General features: G+C 33.2%; 1 protein-coding gene across 2 annotated transcripts; it reads left to right on the top strand.

Annotated features, from left to right (window-relative positions):
• The first annotated feature begins 2,534 nt into the window (after positions 1 to 2,534).
• On the top strand, positions 2,535 to 20,516 carry LOC108903275. 2 transcript variants are annotated; one of them, XM_018705395.2, is made up of 12 exons: positions 2,535 to 3,252; positions 3,312 to 3,867; positions 3,946 to 4,165; positions 4,219 to 4,338; positions 4,394 to 4,482; positions 7,008 to 7,283; positions 13,000 to 13,211; positions 13,296 to 13,367; positions 13,665 to 13,881; positions 13,932 to 14,091; positions 16,727 to 17,011; positions 17,154 to 20,516. In XM_018705395.2, exons 1-12 carry the CDS (start codon positions 2,702 to 2,704, stop codon positions 17,324 to 17,326), a joined length of 2,931 nt encoding a protein of 976 aa, XP_018560911.1. In that variant the 5' UTR covers positions 2,535 to 2,701; the 3' UTR covers positions 17,327 to 20,516. The 2 variants fall into 2 exon arrangements, with proteins under 2 accessions (XP_018560911.1, XP_018560919.1); XM_018705403.2 differs by lacking the exon at positions 13,296 to 13,367.
• The last annotated feature ends 1,518 nt before the right edge of the window (positions 20,517 to 22,034 follow it).

Below are 22,034 nucleotides of genomic sequence, written 5' to 3'. Positions count from 1 at the left end.
GCCTTTGTGGAGGGTGATATTAGAGCTATAAGAATACAAGAGATACCAAATTATTCAATATAATTTCGGTATATCAAGTACATATGTATTTTTGAATTAATAATATTTAGACACATCATATTTAATTTTTATTTTAGGTGATTACTAATTTCTAGCTGGTTACTAGGTATTGTTGGTATAATTCAATGCTAGTCGGAGCATATAGCTAGTGGTTGTTTTCCGCAAAATCATCAGTTAAGGATGAGGTTATATGTATATTTTGCATAGGTAACTAGATTTTGATAAGATTTTTAGGAAACCGTTTTTGAATATCTTTCTCATTCTTCTCATCGTTTCTTGTAAATTAAATTTAGATATTTTTTTGGTTTTCGGGATAATGGGCTAAAAAGTTTGAAACGATATAGCCTATATTTCCAGATTAATGTATATCAGATATTTGTTAAGCGAATGTAGATCAGTCTGATTAATGATTAATTATGCATAAAATATTCGATTTGCATAATGAAAAATATTTCTGATCATCGAAATACGAACTTTCTATTATCTGACGAACTATAAAATTTACTCTATTACATAAGATGTTATTACTTTGACAGGTCGTCATAAGTAATGAATAAATAGCGTAATAATAATGCTTCTTGTAAGCAAACAATAGGTATCTTTTAAAAATCAATCAATCAATCTATTGTAGCTATTTTAAAAGTATATCTATCTAGCTATAATTTCCCAGTGATTAGAATCAACTGAATTATCCCATTTTACTAAAAAAATTGTAGATAAAAATTTCGATTGGAAAATAAAATAAAGTGTTGTCCGACTTCGGATAGCACTGTTTTCTAAAATCATGTCTCCAAACCCCTATTTTCGACGCCACTGGTTATATTTAAACAACTGTTAGGAGAATTCCACTTTATTTTTAAAGTTAACAAATATACTTTGTTTTTCACTTTTCAAATATCAAAGGTTTCCTATATAAAATCCACAAGAAAACTCTCTTTACCTTGCACTTTTTATGCAATAGCACAGGTGCATTGTAAAGTTTCTAATGCGTTTATCTAATTTTATTGACACACATGTGAAGAAACACATGAAAAATTTCTCTGTAATGACATAGCGGGTGTACCCCCCGAAACTATAGTTATACCTGTTATTAAAATTGCACATCTTTTGGTACACTTAATTTTTTTTACCAACCAGCGCGTAACATTTTCCGGGAAAACTTTCTGACAGTTACGTAAAATTCTTATACAATATAGTACAATTTCTAAATGTAGTAAATTTAGTTACTCACCCAAAACTACCAAAAGATTGGAGGTAGTCCAAATAGATGAAAGTAAACTGCAAAACTGATGGTGTTTATCACAGTTTCACAACGCTATTTTAACTCACGCACTTTGAGGTAAGTTACCATATCACTTTCCTTGGATAGGAGAAAGAATTCCTCACTAGTGTTTCACGTTAAAGTAGTTTTGATAAAACGCGTCTGTTACTTCTAGGGTCAAATCAAGGTAATAATTATCAACTGGCGTCAAAATAGAATCGGTATAGTATTTTTTATAACTTCAATTGCCGTACGATCAATGCATTGTTATACATACATATTACTTTCTCTATCACCGACAGTCTAGATTCAAATAAATTACGTCACGCACTTTTTCGCTTTCTACAATTTATTTAATCGATTGGTTTGTTAGGTATATCTAGAATATTCACAGACGGAAAGGATTCACTGGAGCAAAAGCGAAATTTGTATTAAAAAGTTATAATTATGAGATAACTCATATATCAATAAAATGTTTTTGATATAGATATATTTTCAGATGTTTATTTATTTATTTTAACAAGTTACGGCATTTGTTTATAAAATAAAGTTTACTTTAAACGTGATTAGGTACTTAATTGGGCTGCACTTTTAACTTTATTAAAGTTTTTTGTATAATATCTGTGCATTTTTTACCTAGCCAACCTAGCCTTAAATCAAATCAATTATTATATGTACTACTAGGTATTTTCAATGACAATAAGAATTCAAAGAATATTTTGCGAGGCTGAAGAGTATTTTCCGAGAGAGGTCAAGATTTTTCTGCAGAAAATAATTGGTCTCATTTCCTTATTGAACTGAACTCTTTAAAAAAATGTTAAATATTCCTATTACCACCGTTATCTGAATTATTTCAGTCAACGTTTTACCGCCATTAAAAATAGAAAACCAGTAATCTTTTTTGTATTGCATAAAGTTAGAAAGCTTGCTATAAGATGGCGAGTTAATAGAGGAAATAAAACATTCCTCTGCATTTAACAAATCAAATATATATATTCTAATTTTACTGTTGTGTATTGCATTATGTTGTTCCCTAGCATTAAAAATTGTATAGCATTTAAAATTTAAATGCAAAATGCATTTATAAAAAAAAGTTTTGGCATCACAGAACAAAATTTTACTGGAATTTGTTACACTTTCGACTGTCAGCAGTGGAGTAGTGTCAGCTGTCATATTAATGTCAAAGTCAAAAATCAAAATATAAACGGGGAAAAAAATGTAAACAAAAAACATAAAAAATTTGGAATATAAATAATCTCCACCACACATGACTAGAAAAAGGGAAGACTAGAGATACAATTGATATCGTAAATGCACGATAACTCGTGTTATACATATCAACAAATTATTGATCAGTTAGGTATCTATTCAGTTTGAAGTATGTCTATAGTAGCTAATGTGTTGTTAGACTGGAAAATTTCGCTCCTTGGCTTTTGTTTACTGGCTTTCACATCTCTATTAAACACTAAAATTGCCATTTTGCCCGTCAGTTGCCTAACATTTATAATATGCTCTGTGCTCGTGTGGTTCACCTCGATGTGCCTGACGTTGGTTGGCCTGCATAAGTTGTTACAGAAAAACGAGCCTTTGGAATTTAGCTTAAAAAAATTTAACGCCAAGCAAACAACTCTGAAAAAACAAAAGAGTGAGCTAAAACCTAATCCCGATAGAGTAAAAGAGTTAACAAAAGATATCGACAGATATTTTATCAATAAGTGGTACACTAACATAAGTAAGGATGATGATTTTACAGAAGAAAGCAAGTTGTTTTTAGAAGAGGTTATTAATAGGTTAGCAGAGGTGCAGCTCTCTGTTAATAATAAAGTTTTGTTGCATGGGTTCTTGAATATCTATTTGAAACATTTGAAAGAGTTTCGCAGAAGTTTGAAGAGAAAAGAAAAATATAATGGGAATATTGAAGAGTTATACAGGTAAAAAATCAATTTTACATAATATACTTACATCAAAACCTTCATTCTGCTTTTTGCAGATATTCTCATATATGCAGTTCGTCAAAGCCTAAAGACTACTTCATACACCAGCTGACAACAAATTTACTCAGGCATTTCATAAATTCCGAGCTATGGAACTCTCTACCATGTCACGTGCTCGTGTCAATTCTAGCCAGAAAACTTGTATTACATATCCTAAATTTAAGTTCGAATCCAGAGATACTAAACTACATATTCCTGAATCTGATTGCCTCTAGTGGTATTAAGGAAAAGTACAACTTATCAAAATACACCAGAATATCAATCACGCAATACTATGATGTAAGAGATTCAAAAGATGCTCAAAAAGTGACTGAAGACCAACCAAAGCAAATAGATAAACCTATTGACATTAGCACTGAAAAGACAGATTGTGTTAGAAACCCTGTAGAGGGAGAAGATACAGTGGACATTTTAAAAGTTGCTGAAACTAGTGAAGCAAAAATAGAAGTTAAAACTGAAATTTTGCCAAAGAAAAATGAATCAGTTCAAACAAAATCACCGAAGAAAGATCATTTTTTGTCTGTAGAGAGAAAAAGGAGCCCTTTAAAGAAAGTGAGTTCTCGAATGTTTTTTTATTAAAAGATATAGCAGATTATTTATTGTCTCTTCTGTATTATTAATAATTTCCAGAGAATAGATGTGGCAGAAGAACCTAAAGAAAAACCAATCGAAGAGCACAGAACTAGAACTGATCCTGTAAAAATATATGAACCAAAAAGCAGAAATACCAAAACCTGGCATGACTCCAAAGACATCCTTGGTATATCCTTGGGCCAAGACCCATTGGATGCTTTACAAAGTATCCCTGAAACAGGAAGACCTATTGGAAAAAGTACATTTTGGGACACGGGTAAGCTGTTAATGACGATAAAATTTGTTTTTATTTTGTCATAACGTTTTTAGTAAGAGCAGAACACAGTAGTGACGGATCGCCACCAACAGCTGCTAATATTTTGTTAAATGAAATGAAACACACAACACACACCACAATGGAAGGCTTGAAAAGTTCCATCAAGCCAATCAGTAAGTTTACTTTTAGTATCTGCATTACAGAAAAAAATTATTATTTGTGTATTAGGTGATGCAACAGTGCATACTTTGCACAACATCAAGGACCTTCAAGAATCCACAGTAAATAACGCGCTAAACAAAATCGGCGACTTCCAGGTAATTTCTAAAATTATGTCTTTGTTATAAATGTTACACTGTCTAACTTATTACACTTTTCATACATCCACTTGTTGTGTATTGTATATCGTACATACATCGAATTGCAGCAAAAGGTATGTGCATGCTACTTGAGAGGTTTTACTTATATGCTTATTTACAAATTTTAAAAAAAATCACCTACATTGCTTGTTTATTGTAGGCTTTGTTCAAGAACAAGTTATATTTGTAATAAAATTGTAGTTGATTAACTACTCACTAACTTTTTTTAGACAAGTATACAGTCTTCATAAATGTTCACAAGCCACTTGACCGCTGAGCCAGTATTAATAAATCGTTTACAATGAACAATGACAAACTGTTACTTCTTTGCTCGAGATAATGAGATCACTGATTGGTTGAATAGAATTTCATGAAAAATTACACCAGCCGGTGAAATAGAATGTTATGTAATTTTTAATTTTACCGATAAAATTACTGGTCACGTGGCTTGTAATCATTTATGAAGGCTTTGAAGAATAGAATTTTGATATTACAAACAAATTATACAAATAATTTATAGGTATTTTGTTTTGGAATGAGATAGAGTAATAAAACCTCAAAATTAAAATATACTTCATTAGAATATTCTTGAGAACTGACTTATTACAGATTAATAACGATAGGTTTTACTATTCCATCAATAACACCAGCAAACTCCCACATTCTTGCCTCTGTTCTTATTACAATTTCTCTTATTTTACATGTATTTCAGCAAGTTAAACTCTCATTGGTAGAATGTCAGTCGAAGTATAATGATTTTATGATTTTTTTACCATGTTATATTTATCTAATAATCATTGAATTATTATAGTATTTCCTCTAAAAAATAATAAGCGTTTTTTCAATAAGTCTTTACTGGTAACTAGTTTTAACCATTACAATAACAAATCTATCATTCGTTCGGAATATTCATAAAAAACATATGCGTTCACATTTTAATGATAGATACAAATGACAGTAAATCTCCCTCCACATTGTAATTAGCGCTAGTATTTTACCACAGCCTTTATAGTTTTTCCAAAGTCAGTTGAACATGTCAAAAAACGCCTAATAATCAAATTTAATGACTTTCATAATAATATGCGTCCCTAAAAAAAGTTTTCTGCTAAAGGTAAAAAATTATAATAATTTATATTGTATAATGTGTAGAAAATTTCTACTATATGTTCATTTGGCCAACAACATATTTTAATTATGTCCCCAAATAATTGTATTATATTAATGGTAAATTTCGTTTTGTTCCATTTCAGAAAGTCTCCAATATGCCATGTTGTAATATTATTATTTCTCCTTTTCGCAATTATATGAATGATTAATAGAAGGTGCCTATAATAAATTAAAATTACCTGAATCACACCAAACTCCGCATTGCTGCACTGCACTGCTGGACAATTTGTCAGCCACTTGTCAACAGCTGAGATTTATTGCCCAGTAGACCAATGCAGCTGTGTTTGTATTTCGTTTGCCCGTGCTCCCATTCTTCAACTGGGCGTATACATTTCTACTACATCCATGTTTAATTCGACCAGACCTGTATATAGGTATGGCTAAATAAATATGGGAACAAGTTTTTCAAATATTTCAATGCCAAGTTGCTGCGTCAGCGACTGAACCTGGTACATATTGTCAACCTCTTGGTTCTTCAATTGATATTGGAAAGACTATACCTGATGGTGCCTTTAACACTGTTAACAGTCTGTCTAATATCACTTTTTGTTTACAGCAAAAGTTTACTCGTTAGCTACTAGAGATCAATAGATCTTCATGGCCTCCGACTTACTTATTGCTGCCAAAATAATTGAAATTGTTCACAGTGGTCTCTATACATCGGAATATTACACTTCCTGAATATAAAAATTAGGTCATATAATAAAAATACCCAGTATAGCAGCTATAGGGTAAATTTCTTTTATGAATTTGACTTGCAATGTCTTTTAGGAACTGTAGCTCAACAAAATTATATCACAAATGCGATATTTTATTACAATTCCATTAGATCACATAAATCAGAAAAATGTTTAATAAATTCATTAATTTCATTTTGAAAACTTAATAAAGACAATAATTTTAATATTTTTAGATGCACTGACTTGTTAATAAGTATTTACTACCTTATTTACTCAAACTCTACCTATGACCGATTATGAATTATTGCTCTACATCATTTCAAAGCAGACTATAGAATGTTTTTAAATGTTTAAAATCCCTAAACTATTCTTTAATTTACCCTTTTACACATCTGCGAAACTGCCATAGAACACCCTGCATAACAATTCCTACTGTACTGTTTTCAAACTTGAGAGAATGCAGCGAACATTTTGATCTTTATTGCAAAAATCTTATAAATATGTATTTTTTTGGATATTAAAACATTTACTGTCTTCTCTCAAATTTACTTTTGTACAGAATGCTTCATCAATCAGCCATCCGCTTTACTATGAAAACAAATGACTGAGTGGTGTGTAGACTGTCAGTTGTTTTAGGACGAGGCGGCGGGGGTGGTGGAGGGCATTTTGGATTTTGGCCGAGCTGGATTTCGAAAAGGACTTCGGCTTACTGGTCTACAGGATAACATTGAAAACGCTAAGGCTACTCTGAGCATTTCGTCAAACGCTAACAAGCAACAACCGAAGAAGAAGCCTGCCAGACTTGCCAGGTCCGAGTCACCGGAAAAAATGAATTCGGAGGATAGCCTGGAGTCTGTTTGGATTAATCCTATTCAGACAGATTCGCCCAACTATGATGGTCAGATATTATTGGTAAGTTATTTATTAATACTTAAATCATTTAAAAAATATGTTTGTTTCTTTCACTGATATGTTCGTTTCTTTCACTGGTTATTTTCAGAAAATTAATTTTTTTATGCTTGCACAAATTTTTTTAATCTGAAATTCCGAAGTCTTTCCCGAGCACGTTGGACTGCTTCGAAATTACTACCTGGGGCATCTACAGATACCTGCTGAAAGGGTATAGCTTAATGACTTACCTTTTTTGGTTTCTAATTTCTCTAATACTACTAACATAATGTTTGTGTTCAATTAGAAGCGTGGTCAAAAGTTTAAAGGCAGTTTCCTCGAAACACGATTTTTTAAAACGGCATGCAGCATAATTCCAACAAGTTTCGTTCTATTCACTCAAAATTTTGACCATATCTTTAAAATAACACTCTAAAGAGAAGTAAATACAGGATTTTCGATGAGTTGATTGTAGCATTATTTATTGACAAACGATTCCTCTTTTTTTGTCAAAAATTGAACTTTTTACTTCAAATGCTCGCCAATCATACAAAAATTAATGTTTTCAAAATCTAACCAGATTAAGAAAAAAATTTTTTATAATCAAACGACCCCGCTGGAATCCTTATGTAAATTGGTTTTCGGTCAAATGGTTTGAATCCAGGTGGTTTTTATAGCTTTTGAGTGGTAGATTAATAGTGTCAATGGGCGTCAAGCCCTAAAAATTCATGGTTCAAAGTTGCAGCTCGCTAACGCTACAATGCTTCAGATTTCACCACCTTCATAGTATAGTAAAAACATACTACATTTTTGCTCAGTGCCCAACAACCCAATAAACTATCGCCGATATATCGAGATCTCTGACTGAAAGGGTTAAAAACAATATTGAGATGATCTTTCAAATCTCGATCAGTACAATCGATTTTTCACAATTATTATTGTACAATAAAAATTGCAGCGATTGCCGTCTGCATTTGCGTGACCCCATGTGCACTACGGGGAGGTTGTTAGATCGGACTTAGCACATCTTGGGATTCATCGGAGTACTTGATATTATTTCGAAGCCGCTTGTAGCCTAAAAACCAAAAATGCAGGCAATACGAGCGCATGTGCCTAAAGTCCAGTCACCAGATAAACATGTGCAATAACATCTTATTCCGTTCATTTGTATGCTCGTCAGCAAACTCTTTATCATTTTTCCTCGCGATTTTATCGTCATCTAGTTGTTTCTGGCTTAAAGTTCGGCTAGTCGCCGCAGCATGCATAAAATATTATGTTGCTATTAGTGGCTTGAAGCAAATACTGAGGTTTTGAAATAAAATGTTACTTTATGCATAAAAGTATTAAGCTATCATTTAATATATTTGAAAAGAATTAATAGATAGATTAACATTTTTTTACATTAAATCCACCAAAACGTACTTCTGAATCAATCAATCGATTAATCAAAAGTATTAAATGAAGTTTCTCGTACTTTTGTAAAGGTATTGATGGATAAATGTTTTTAAAAAAGTAAACATTAGTTAATTGCTTAATCCTATTTCAAGATTACATATTGGTGAGATAAGAGAGATAGAAAAGAATTATTTTTTAAACTATTAATAGAGCATTTTATATCTTTTTCTGACAGAATTAACGCTGACGATGCCGATACATGCACTCATATCGTCTGCATTTTGTGGTTTTATAGCTATGCGTGGCATCAAAATAATATCAAGTACCCCGATGAATCCTTGCTGAATTCAACATCAGATGCACGCAATAAGAACGAAAATAATATTGAAGTATTAGGTTAAGGCATTAGATTCCTGCTAGACAGGATCTTTCAATTCTGAAAATCAGCCCTTTTTAGGGCTACATGATGTGCTAAGTCCGATCTAGCAACATCCCCGTGGTGCACATCGGGTCACGCAAATGCAGACGGCAATCGCTATGATTTTTATTGTACAATGATAATCGTAAAAAATCGATTGTAGTGATTGTGATCTGGAAGATCATCTCAATATCGTTTTTAACCCTTTCAGTCAGAGATCTCGATATGTCGGCGATAGTTTATTGGTTTATTGGGTTATTGGGTATTGAGCCAAAATGTAGTATTTTTTTACTATGCAAGTAGTGAAATCTAAAACATTGTAGCTTCTGCGAGCTGCAAGTTTGAACCACAAATTTTTAGGGCTTGACGCCCATTGACACTATTAATCTACCACTCAAAAGCTACAAAAACCACCTGGTTTCAAACCATTTGACCAAAACCAATTTACATAAAGATTCCGGCGGGATCCTTTGCATTACTTATACTGCGTGTCTCAGAGCAGTTCAAATTCAACATGCCTCGAGAAAATGACTCCAGAGCCAATTTTATACTATAAACGAATACATTTTTTTAACATTTAAAGACATGGTTAATAATATCCTTGAATATTATTATCCTCTTACTTTTCCATCCATTAAAAAAAATCTTAAAATGACGCTTTATTTTAGCATTTTAGAGTGGTGTTACCCCTAAAGATATAAAATTTAATAATGATACAAAAGAGGATATAAATTATCCACAATGAAAATCTTTACGAATCTTTTTTTTTTAATAAAACTGATCTCTGATTAGAACGAATGAATTATTCATTTAAGTTGCACTTCAAATAAAATTGAATTGATAAAATCTAAGCAATAATCATCATTTGAGTCATATTCTAGAACAAATATTGTACTAAATAACAAGTTTATTACATCAAAAAAAGTATAAAAGGTATTACAGAAATACAGAAAGAAATAATTCCAAGAACAATTTCTCTAAAAACTTGTAAATCCACAAAAAACTCAGTCTTATAATTCACCTCCTTTATTGCTTTCGCAGGCCTAACTACGAACCCTAATCATAAATGAAACTTTTTGGAACAGCCTTAATATCACTCCTGTTAATAGAATTTAAGTAATCGTCAATGATACTTTTCCTTTCTTCACTTTCATAAACGACCATATTAACATGCCGAGTTATTTTATCACTAACCGACCCATTGTAGTAACGAAATTCCAGTTCGTCCAGAAACGATTCATAAACATTATCACTGTGCACGTCATCGATTTGTAAATATTTATCGAAATATGCTATGTGGCCTTCAAAATTTCTCTTTGACTTCAACGAAATCATACTATTCCGATTGCTGAATTCCTTCATCACAGTTATGTTGCTAAAAATCTTTTTCAATTTTGTCACTGTTACTTCAGTGGTGAAACTATCGCCATATATATCAAGCTCATCGGCTAAACAATTCCTGTAGCTGTACCCTAAGCTATAAACTTCTTCTTCGTCGTATCCTAGAAGATTTCCATCTTCAATAACTCTGTGCAACCAGTCAGTGCTCACTACATCGAATTTATTCCTGGTACAAGTAATTTCTTTAATTTTTTCCGTGTGTGTACCCACAAGGACAATGTCCACTTTATCGTTGACTCTATAAGAAACAGTACCACCAGCTTTTTTTACTAGGTTCTCGATTTTTTCTTTATCGTATTGTTTCGAACCATTTAGGACAAAAATAGTGTAACGTTCTAAGAGATCCGACACTTTCGAGTCGTCTAAAATTGTCGGCATGACAATATCTCTTCTCTTCATCTTCCTGGTCTTAGTCCTCAGTATCTCTTCCAAATCGATATTTCTTTTGTTCAGTTTTATAACGGATTTATTGCTTGTGGTGAGCTCCATCAGTTCGTTTATTGTCAAACACTCATCTACAGGTTTGTCCTCTCTGACTTTTAAAACCCTTGGAAACCTTAGGGTGTAAGGTGTTTTGAAAGAATTATCTGTAGTTTTGATCAGTTCGGTAGCTCTAACTTGAAACACTAACGAAAATTCAGGTTCGATGTAAATATTTGGAACTTCCCGACCAAACGATAAGTTTTTAGATGAAAATTTTGCAAAATCGGCACCTTGCGACTTTAGTTTCTTATTTAAGTTGTCCAGGTCGACATCGGTGAGACCAGAACTGACTTTGCCGAGTGCTAAGTACAGGGGCTTGCCGTTTTCTGCCGAACCAGACCGAATGCCTACCACAAACGAATTTAGTTGGTCCGACGTTGAACTAGCATATTGTCCACCCATCACGATTAAGTCTAAATCATTCATAACATCCTAAAATAGTTTGTTATAATAAATATATTGCTTTATTGCGTTAATTTTACCTCAAAGTACTCCAGCTTCATTTTAAACCAACCGCTTTTCCTATCGCTGTATTTATAAATAGAATTTGGGTCCTTAATAATTATACCTTCCTCTTCTTTATTCACTGCATTGTTCAACTCGTCGATTATCTCTTGCCTGGTGCTAACTTCCTTTATTTGGCTGAACATTATCACACCAGGTTTTTCTCTTTTTAGAGTTCCTTTGAGTTGTCCCACCCTCTCTTTTAAGGGTTTATTCGTTAGAATTTCATTGTTTAGTAGAATAATGTCATAAACACAGAAACAAGGTTGATAAGGTCCTTTTTCATTCAGTTTTTTGACATCCAAAGTCATGCCTTTTGAACCAAATTTATTTTTTCTATTATCCCAGAGCATCATTTCACCATCAAGTATTACTCTTCTTATTTTATCGTTAAATAAGCCTTTCAATTTTGGTGTTAGAATACCTAAAATTGTTTCGTATATTATAAAATATTTGTGAATGTAATTTTGACCTACCTGTTTCATATGACTCTCCTAAATTATCTGTATAATCAAAACCGTTTCTTGAGAAATACTTAAATTTGTCGTCACTCATATGTAATTGAAACCTTTCCCCATCGAATTTGTTTTCAAGGTAAAATAATTTGTCTTCTGGAAACCCTTTCTTGAAGTTTGTAGCATCGATTCTCTTAGAGAGCATAGGACGGAACGCTTCAAAGATTTCTATTTCTAGTTCATGTAATTTTACATTTTGATTAGCCAAGACTTCACAAACTTTTCTCAAACTGTTATTACTGGCATAAAATGAGGCACCATCCTTGTGGTAGCTGTTCAAAATGCTGTTAGAGCCAATTCCAAGTTTTAAGTCTTTTAAAATGATTCTTATAATCCATCTTATATTCTCTGGTGATGATTTTTTAAAAATCTTCATCAATATCTCTTCAGCTTCAGACTCTGACTTTCTCTTAGTTAAATCATCGAGAAATATGTTAAGTTCTTGAATCGTTAAAGTGGTTTTAAAGATAGATAAATACTTTCTTATCACAGAATAAACAACGTCGCCAAAATCAGCAGCTTGTCCTGCCATCATGAAAGACTTACTGAGGACGGTTTTATCATTTCCCGGTGGCAAATCCAACATTTTTATAAGGGTTCTCGCCACCTTTGCTTCCTTCATGTTGTAAGAATCTCGATCTCGGTCCAAATTAGGCAAAATCAGTCTCAAAATTGGAAACGACTCGACGCCGGATTCTCGAAATTCTTTGAAACGGTTTCGGATAAGTGTAATTTTCTCAGTTGAAGTTTTCATCTCTTTGATTTGCTCAAAGAAATCACACAGTTCCTTAAAGTTCATCCTTCCCAAAAAGTGATATTGCTGATATTGAACATTTATGTTTGTGTTTTAAAAAAAATTTAGGTTATGTTTTCTGTCTGTTGAGAAAATTGCTAATAGCTGTCACTGTTATAGTACGTTCAGAAGTATTACGTGTAATCATGTTTAGTGTACTCCTTAAAAATGTATTAAATTTCCATGGTTTACTCTGTACTTTTTTCACGTTTTAATCATGTTTTCATTTAGGAAAAACCAAAAAATTCTGATGACAAAAGCGTTCAACCTAAAGACCTACAAATTCCCTTCATATCAATGGAGCAGCCTGAAATTGGAACAGATAGTCCAGACCCAGAATATGAAGACACAGCGGATCTAGCGACTAGCATTGCAAAGCTAAGATCTCTTTTACAGCAGAGATCTTCGGAGTCCAGTTTGTCGACACCTGCATTAAGCCCCATGTAAGTTTGGTGTATTTGTTACACTTGCGATTCATTTTCTTAACAGAGGGCTCTGTCTATGTCTTAACACATTTATGTTTCCAGATTTGTACAGGCTAAATATTATGGAACCAAAAAATCATCAGCAAATGATAGGATAACGTTTTTTAATGTTAGGTATAAACTTGGCTTAACAGTTTTTCTATACAAGGTGACCCAAAAGTAATGAGCTTAGCTTGAAATAACCAACTAACTGCACTAATTTTCTTAGCATGATCACTCAAAGTATAAAAGTTGATAAAAGATAACATTACGATCTGTGAGATCTAGTCCCTTTTGTAATAAAAAAACTCAGAACTAACTTTGTAAAGTTCTAGATTTCTGCCTTTTAGCGAAATATTTTTGATATTTTACCCCTCCAGTATTTATAAAAATTGTGTTGTGTTAAAAGTGGTTGATGTTAATGATTTCTAGGCCGCCCGATGAATTTCCCCAAAAATCTATTGAAACGGAGAACATCTCAGATGTGGAAGATGTAGACGGTGTGATGCCCAGTTTTTACAAATTTTGTGCCAAGACAGCGACTGGTGTATTCGACAAAACAATTAACACTATAAAAACAGCTCTGCCAGGAAATATCCAGGTGGAACAGTCGGATAATGCTTGGATTTTCATACAGTCGGATCAAACTGTAAGTCGTCTTGATTTAAAAATTTCCCAAACTAAATGCAAACATTTTAGGAAGCAGACATTTTGACCCGCATGAAAAAATTACTTACCGAACGAAAAGAGTACTGCACTTTAGACACAGAAATTGACACAGCCTATGAGGCGATAGATTCTCTGGATACTTTCCAAGCTTCCGGTAGCGCTGTGTTTCCGCCCCATTTGGAATTTGAAGGTAACTAAAAATATTATTTTCAAGTTTAAACACATTTTTTACTCCTATGCTTTATTCATTTTATGTTCTTTATTGTTTTATACATTGTTTTTTCAAGTATGTTTTTTTTACTTCTAATCACACTTTTCTTGTCCTTTCTGTTGTTATTAATTTTCCTGCCTCCTTCCATATACATTTCACTCTATTCATGGAAATCACGAGATGGCATTTTTGTTCGACTCAACAGAAAACGAGTCATAATTTAGAATATCGTAGATGCAATTTCTCTCTCATAAGGTCCGGACTCCACCAAAACGGAGATGTGCGAAGCAAAGAGGAGAGGAGATGCTTAACAACTGAGCTGCGTGCGGCGAGCGTTGGATATTGAGATGAGCGAACATACGTATAGTTTAGTGCGATCTGGCACGAAAGGCAGACGTTAGTCATGTCACTATTCCAAAAACTGTATCTTGTTTTACTTGAAGAAGAAGAACTAGAGTCTGAAGAGCAGCCGCTCGTCGCAGCCTGCACGCTCACATCTCCTCTCGCCTCCGCTGCGCGCGTTCGCCAATTTGTGAGGCACAGCTTACATCTCTGTTTTGTTCGCGCTAAACAAATATGAGACATCTCCTCTCCTCTCTGCTCAACCGCATCCACTGAAGCTAAGCGAAGACGAGATATGTAAATAAGGAAATCTTATTGGTTGTTTCTAACACATCTCCTCTCCTCTCGTCTCGTCTCCGCTTTGGTGGAGTCTGTGCCTAATCCTCCTTTAGTGGCTCTATTTGCAGGGAATAGAGGAATTTTCACACAAGTGGTTATGTGTTGGTATGTAGTTGTAAAACAAGACAACAAAGCCTGGTACATGTTACAGTGAATGGGAGAAAATGTTTATAAAATTGTAAAAAGTGTTCATATAAGAACGTATTACAGAAATATTTTGGGAATCTATACCAAAATGTGCTCTTCGTCATTCAGTACTGTCCTGCACATTAAAATATGTCAAATGTGTTAATATACCTTTAAATATGAGTCATATTTGAACCAAGGCTACCTTTGACCTTTAAAAGCACAAATCATAAGTTTGCTTTCTTAAATAATGTTATGAAAACAGAATTTAATTGTTTTTTTGTAATTTTCACTCCCTGTTGCTTAACAGATTAATGTAGCCTCAAACTATCAAGTGCACCCAATCGGGAGTTTACATGCAGCATTCTCAAACTTATTTTTTGATTTGTTTCTATATCACACACAATTTTAACAATGAAGACACAAACACCATATCATCACTAAACACTGAAATAAATGATTTTACTACACAAACACTTCACTAAATACCGTTAAATTTTTCTATAAAAGTAAACTTAAGGGGTTACACCACTGTAACGGCCTAAAAAAGCGTGTTTTTGACAATTTTTTTGTTTAATAGAAGGAAAGGTAATAGAAAAGGAGCCATCTCCTGAAGAATGTTGCCGTTGAGGCGCTCCACGGCATGCACTAGAACTAGTGCAAAATTCAAGATGAAACAAAAAAAAATTGCTTTTAATCTACATGAGTATAGCTAAAGAAACACGTACGGGATTGTAAAAATATTGTTTTTTGTAAATTGGCAAGTGTTTGAAGTAAAACGTTAAATTGTAGACGAAAAAGGGCAGTCATTTGTTTATAGCAATTGTTTAAATTAACTTATTGGAAAATCCGTACGTGTTTCTCTTCAAAATGTTGTTTTTAAATATGTGGTTAATATTTCAAAAGAAAATATTGAAAATTTTTGGAGTTATGGTGCGTGCCGTTTTGAAAAAACGTGTTTCGAGAAAAACACGTTTAAGTTTTAAAATGAGTTTTAGACATGAACGGGCACTGACACTACACTAAAGTACTTTTGTTTGAAAATTTTGCTTAATTTGTACACGCATACCGGTACCTTCCGAGCGAGTATGTTCATAACGTATGAGAGACACCCGACACGCTTCAGGAAAAGCGCAAAATTAAAAAAAAAAGTTTTTTCATTTATAGAACCTTTTGCCTCATATTCCAGAAGGTTCAAACTACCTTTGAAGCAAACAAAAAAAAAACGATTTTTTGAAAATTCTACAGTGGTGTAACCCCTTAATAAAACAGAACACTGCGCTAATAAATTCTATTTTAATTCCAATAAAAAATTGTACTTCACACAGAAGGCCGTTATCTAATATATTACAAACAACAATAAACTGGAAACTAAAATAAATGTAATAAAATAAAGCAGTGACAGATTCGACCATTATTGTTTCTTTGAGTTAATGTTGGCCATTTGTTTTTTGCTCACCTTGTCATATTACATCAGGTGTATTGCTATTATGAAGTTCACTTAAACTAAGTCAGTCAGAAGTTATTGAAACTCATAAACTAAACACAGTGCTTCAACAATAACAAAAGTTTTTTATTAAAAAGTTTTAAATAATGATTTTTTAAAAATATTTCAAATCTACAAAATTAGTAAGCATTTTTATCTATTTTTTATCATATGCCTTTTATAAAACTATAAAAATAATAATTTGCTGGTCTTTTATAATAGACAAATGACAGTTGGAGCCAAGTATAAATCATTGATTTACTGTGCAACTTCATCATAAATAGGGCTTGTTACATTCTTTATTATTTTATTATATTATAGATGAATTGGATGAATTTGAGATAAAACTTCCCATTACCAAAACTCTGTTAGACATTATGTGCGAGTTACTGGCAGACACAAATTCTCCGTTCTTGCAAGAACCTTTCGTCAAGGCTATACTGTTATCGTTAGGCAACACAATCGAGGGATTTGTCATATCGAAGGCAGACGAAATCATCCAGAGTTTGTGTACGGATTTGATAACGATACCCAAGAGTAACGAAACGAACACATTACCGATGGAAATGGATGTGTACATTGACGCATTGTTGAGCAGTATTCCAGGTAAGTTAAAAATTATTACAGACTTACAGATTTCTACATCATCTAAGGGTGAAATATGTAATTGTGATATTTTGGGGTTAATGTGCCATGCTATTGATAAAAATAAAAATTCAGTCAAACTAAAGAAGAACTGATGTTTTAGATGCCGTAAAATTGACGTTTGGAAAATCGACGCTTGTTAAATCTCTCACTCTCTTCGTTTCCTCCATCCAAAGTCAAACGATCAACCAAGACGTAGTTCTACAGATATTCGAATTAATCGTTATGAAATTAATTGAGGAAAGCACTCAAATCTCTCCGCCAGCTTCAGCGTAGCTAGATTACTGATAGTTTTAATTTTGCGCTAAAACTTAACTGTTTATGGCCTAATGTCTCTCTAGAATTTCAGTTGTATGAAAGTATGTATTTTCATTTCTTTCCAGTTCATAAGCATAGCTTGAAGGATGAAATATATTCAGAATGTTGTGTTAATCATAATTATGTTCTAAAAACGATATGATTTTTTTGACGAGTCGTATCTAAGTAGGTGCAATGTATAGTAGGCCCGATGTATAGTAGGCCTAGTGTTTTTATTTGAGAGAAGAAATGAATGTTATATATAAGATACCTTTGAAGATTCATTTCACATTACAAAAACTTCAGACTGCTGATTTGACGCTTACTCTTGTTCCTCCTTTAAACCAAAGACAAATTTAACAGTAATAGGGTAACAAAAGCAATGACAAATGAAATAGTTGACAAAAAACAGTATTAAAGAAACAGTAATGGAAGTTAGTTACTATTGGGTTATAAAAAATTGTAATTCGATACTAAAATTTACATTATCAGTCCGTTTAAAAGTGCTCGAGAGTTAAATGATTTTCGAGTGTGACAAATTCATCTTAGGCACAGGTTGTTTTTGCAAAAATGTTACAAATAATTACTTTGTGGTAATATATGGATGAAGATTTTTTTTTTCGTAAAATTCGGTACTTAATTCACAGAAACTGTTATATCATATAAATTATTAAAACACATATAAAACCATATTAAAACAATAAAATTTCTGTTATTAAAACAAAGAGGTGTCCAAATTCCAAATGTTCTCGACAAAACGAACAAATATGCGGGGTAGATCAGCTTATACATGTAAAACAGTCATAAATAATGTTTCGTCAGAGTTTTATTGCGGTAGTGCAGAAATTTCAGTAATAAAAACGTTCGTATTTCTTTATTGCATGTTATGCAGTTAAGCAGGGAAACAATATTAGGAGGTTCAAAAAATTGGATTTTTTTAATTGCATAAATTGTTAATATAACTATTCAAGAATATGCTGCCAAAATTTTAAAATGAAATTTGTATTCATTCCGATTTTATGAGCCTAAAACCGAAGGTCCATCGGGTCAGCGCTCGGGCCTACAGCAGGTAGCATGGAGCGCTTGTTTGGTAGTTGAGTCACTTATTAAGCAAGAAAAGAGCAGATGCAAGCTCAGAATGACGCCTATGAGGAAGACTAAGCGTCGTTTCACACTTGCCGGACCTTTTTTACACGTAATTTAATTTTCAAACCGGTTTGGCCGATATTAGTCTCAGTTACATTTTGATAAGAGATGAAGATGAAGAGATGAATTGACACACATTACAATTATTTGGCTTGGCTACTGCCGATGTTGTCGTAATAAAAAAAAAAGGTTTCATTGGGTGCATCCAATAAATATGGAAAGGGAAGAGCATTTTAGATAGTGTTTGAAATTCTGCGACTTTATGAATTTTTTTTTGTAACTCTTTTAGAATGTCAATTTCCTCCTTTCAGTATCTACTTCTAGCATACAAACATTCAAGATAGTTGCATAGAAATATATAAAAAAATAATTGACCCGTCCTGTTCTTTTGAATGAAACCGGACGACTGAAACCGGCAAGTGTGAAAGCGTCATTACAAATCTACTCACTACTACCACTTCGGTCGCCGGTTAGCCAGTACACGGCAGCCGGGCTAGCAGTGGTGGCGACCGGCCATAACCCGGCAGCCATTTGCCGGATAACTCCTTCCGTCACGTGTGAAAGCTGCCATAAGACTGTACACTTTGCTGCAGACAACTGGATCCGGTTAGCCGGGTCCATCATGTGTGCAACGGGTCTAAGGACTGTTATATGGTGCTAGAAATGCTGATTGATCGGAAAGCGTGTATATTATTGATAACTTTCTCATATTTTTAGTTTTCGGAAATTTTCACTCCTTTTTCTCAAAACAACATTTTTTTGATTCACGGAAACTCTGACTGAAAAAGTTATGAACCGATCATTATGAACATTGAAAGTGTGTTTCTTTATTAAATTACATAGAACATAAACCAACAATTGGGATGATCTCTGAGGGTTGCTTTTGGTGTGCAGCAAAATGAAACTCTCTGTCAATGGTAAATAAAAGGTATCTTTTATTGAAAACACAAGTGCAGTAAAAAGAAATGTCGGGGCGAGCGTTCGTTGGAGATATATTTTTTGCAAATACTTTTTTTTATCACACCACAATAATACAAAGATACATTTTTGTAACCGCTGACTCCACCGATAACGTTGCCTCTTATTACCTTGTCCATTAATTAATTATTACAGGCCATGTTAGTACATTCATTATCATTTATTAATACACCACCTTTCACCTCTTTTTATGTAGTATGTAAGCCAGGGACAATTCCAGAGGTTCCCAATCAGTTTAATCAATTTTGATTATTATTAAGATAACTTCCTTATTTGAAATGAGCGCTTTGAAGCTGATGAGAGTCTCAGGCGGCTGTGCATGGTCTCGTTCAAAAGGGGGGATCCTAAAGTTTTGTTAACTTGTGTTTCTGTCGTCATCATGCGTTGGAACAACGAGCAGCGGTGTTTGCCTTAGAGGTTTATTTTTCCAACAGCCGTTTACTGCATACAAGTGCAGTAAAAAGAAAAAATTGTCGGGGCAAGCCTTCGTTGGAGAGTCCCCTTGTGGAGTCACTAGCAGGTATCAGTATCCAGTCCCTGACGTCAATCTACCAACTTTGCTGGCCTTTTTCCTGGAACCATAGTGTGTGTGCCCTGCATTACACATTTTCGTCCATTTCTTGTCGCTTGCAATTGTCAGACTGGTCCAGGCTGGTGCTCTTAATGTGATATTTAAATGGTCACATGCAGACATGTGTACCCACGCACCTCTTCTTTTTACTGCACTCATGTTTTCATTAAAAGATACCTTTTATTTACCGTCAAGAGAGAGAGAGAGAGTTTCATTTTGCCGCACACCAAAAGCAACCCTCAAGTGATGATACCAACGTGATATTTAAAAGGGTCACATGCATGTGTACCTACACATCATAATTTTAAGTGTTATTTATTCAAAATAAGTGAAAAAAAATGGTGAAAATCGATACATCATTTTCAAACACGTGTCAAAACTTAAATTTTCACAATTTTTATCCGCAATGAGGTTCATATTCTTAGAAAACATGTTTACCTACGACCACTACTGTAAATACTTAAAAACACACCGTCTGCGATCAATGTAAGATTCCTATTACGTACGGTAAAAAAATCGCACAGCTTGGTAAAAAAATCATACAGTTTTCCTAGCAACCGCCTAGCAACGATCAATACAATACTGTTTGTATTGACAGTTGCTAGGCGGTTGCTAGGAAAACTGTACGATTTTTTTAACAAGCTGTGCGATTTTTTACCGTATGTAATAGGAATCTTACATTGATCGCAGACGTGTTTTTAAGTATTTACAGTAGTGGTCGTAGGTAAAGTATATTATATAATACGTGGTGTAATGCAATTACGCACTTTTCCATTCGTGCGTAATATGCTTTTTATAACACATTACGTAATATACTATTATAATGCAGGAAAACAACCATTGTGCTTTCATATCAAAATTGCGACGTCCACATTTCCCGTGAACAACCAACTCAGACGACGACCTTCGGTGGACAACAGCCTATAATTTTGGTATTTTCAACACAAATGTCTTGAAAAAATTTGTAAGTCTAGTTCAAAACATTGATAAAATACTGTCAGTGTTTGATTAAATTTTAATCAATTTGTCAGACGAAAAAAATTCATGAGGGACGCCTGAAAATCAGCCTCCTAACGTGGTTTCCCCCTTAAACAATAAGAGAAACTAAACATTTATTTTGTAAAAATGAGTTTGTTGCATTTCATAAATAAAATGCCAACTAAATGATAAAAAACTAACACACTTCCTAACTAAATATATCATTGTCCTGCCTTTTATTAGATCTTACTTGGATCGTTCAACTCTCAAAAATTTTTTGATGGACTTTAAATATCTTCTAATTTTATGTGCTTAACTGTTAACCACTGATTGTTTCACATGACGGAGTAGTGTTTACTCCTTTATATCAAATATCAGTGGTATAATAACTAATAAAATTTTAACTAATATTTAAAAAGTATTCCAGCTTCATCTTAAACTTCCATTAACTACTCTTAACGATAAAAAAAAGAAATATTTGTGAAAATAAATATTTAGTTAACAGTTATACATTATTGACATATGTTTGTGATATTAATGCTAGTAGAAAAATGTTACTTATTTTTTTATAATACCTAAGTTGAAAAGTACTTTATTGCATTATTCAAAATGTATTTATTTTAGGTTTAATAATTACATAACCTTATTTCTGTAAATATATTTTATGAGAATGTTGATCCAATTTTACTTATCCTTGTACAAACACGTCCACAACCCATTTTCCTCGATTAAAAACAAAAAGAAAAACAAATAGGTGGATTTTTAAGAGAAACTGTGGGATATAGATTAAATTAATATTCCACAACTTAACACCATAATAAGGAAACATTTTTGGAACCGCTGTTGTTCAATGTTGGTTCATGTCTATTTGGAAATCGCTGTTAATAAAGATGTGCAGCTAATTCGCCGTTTTCATTAGTATATCCATACCTACCATTATGTCCATTAATTAATTATTGATGGGCCATGTTAGTACATTTATTTCCATTTATTATTATACACACTACCTTTAAT

The sequence above is a fragment of the Anoplophora glabripennis genome, unplaced genomic scaffold (genome assembly GCF_000390285.2).
Source record: "Anoplophora glabripennis isolate ALB-LARVAE unplaced genomic scaffold, Agla_2.0 scaffold12, whole genome shotgun sequence".
Taxonomy (NCBI): domain Eukaryota; kingdom Metazoa; phylum Arthropoda; class Insecta; order Coleoptera; family Cerambycidae; genus Anoplophora; species Anoplophora glabripennis.
Note: the sequence above shows the minus strand (reverse complement) of the source record. Positions and strands in the feature narration are given on the sequence as shown.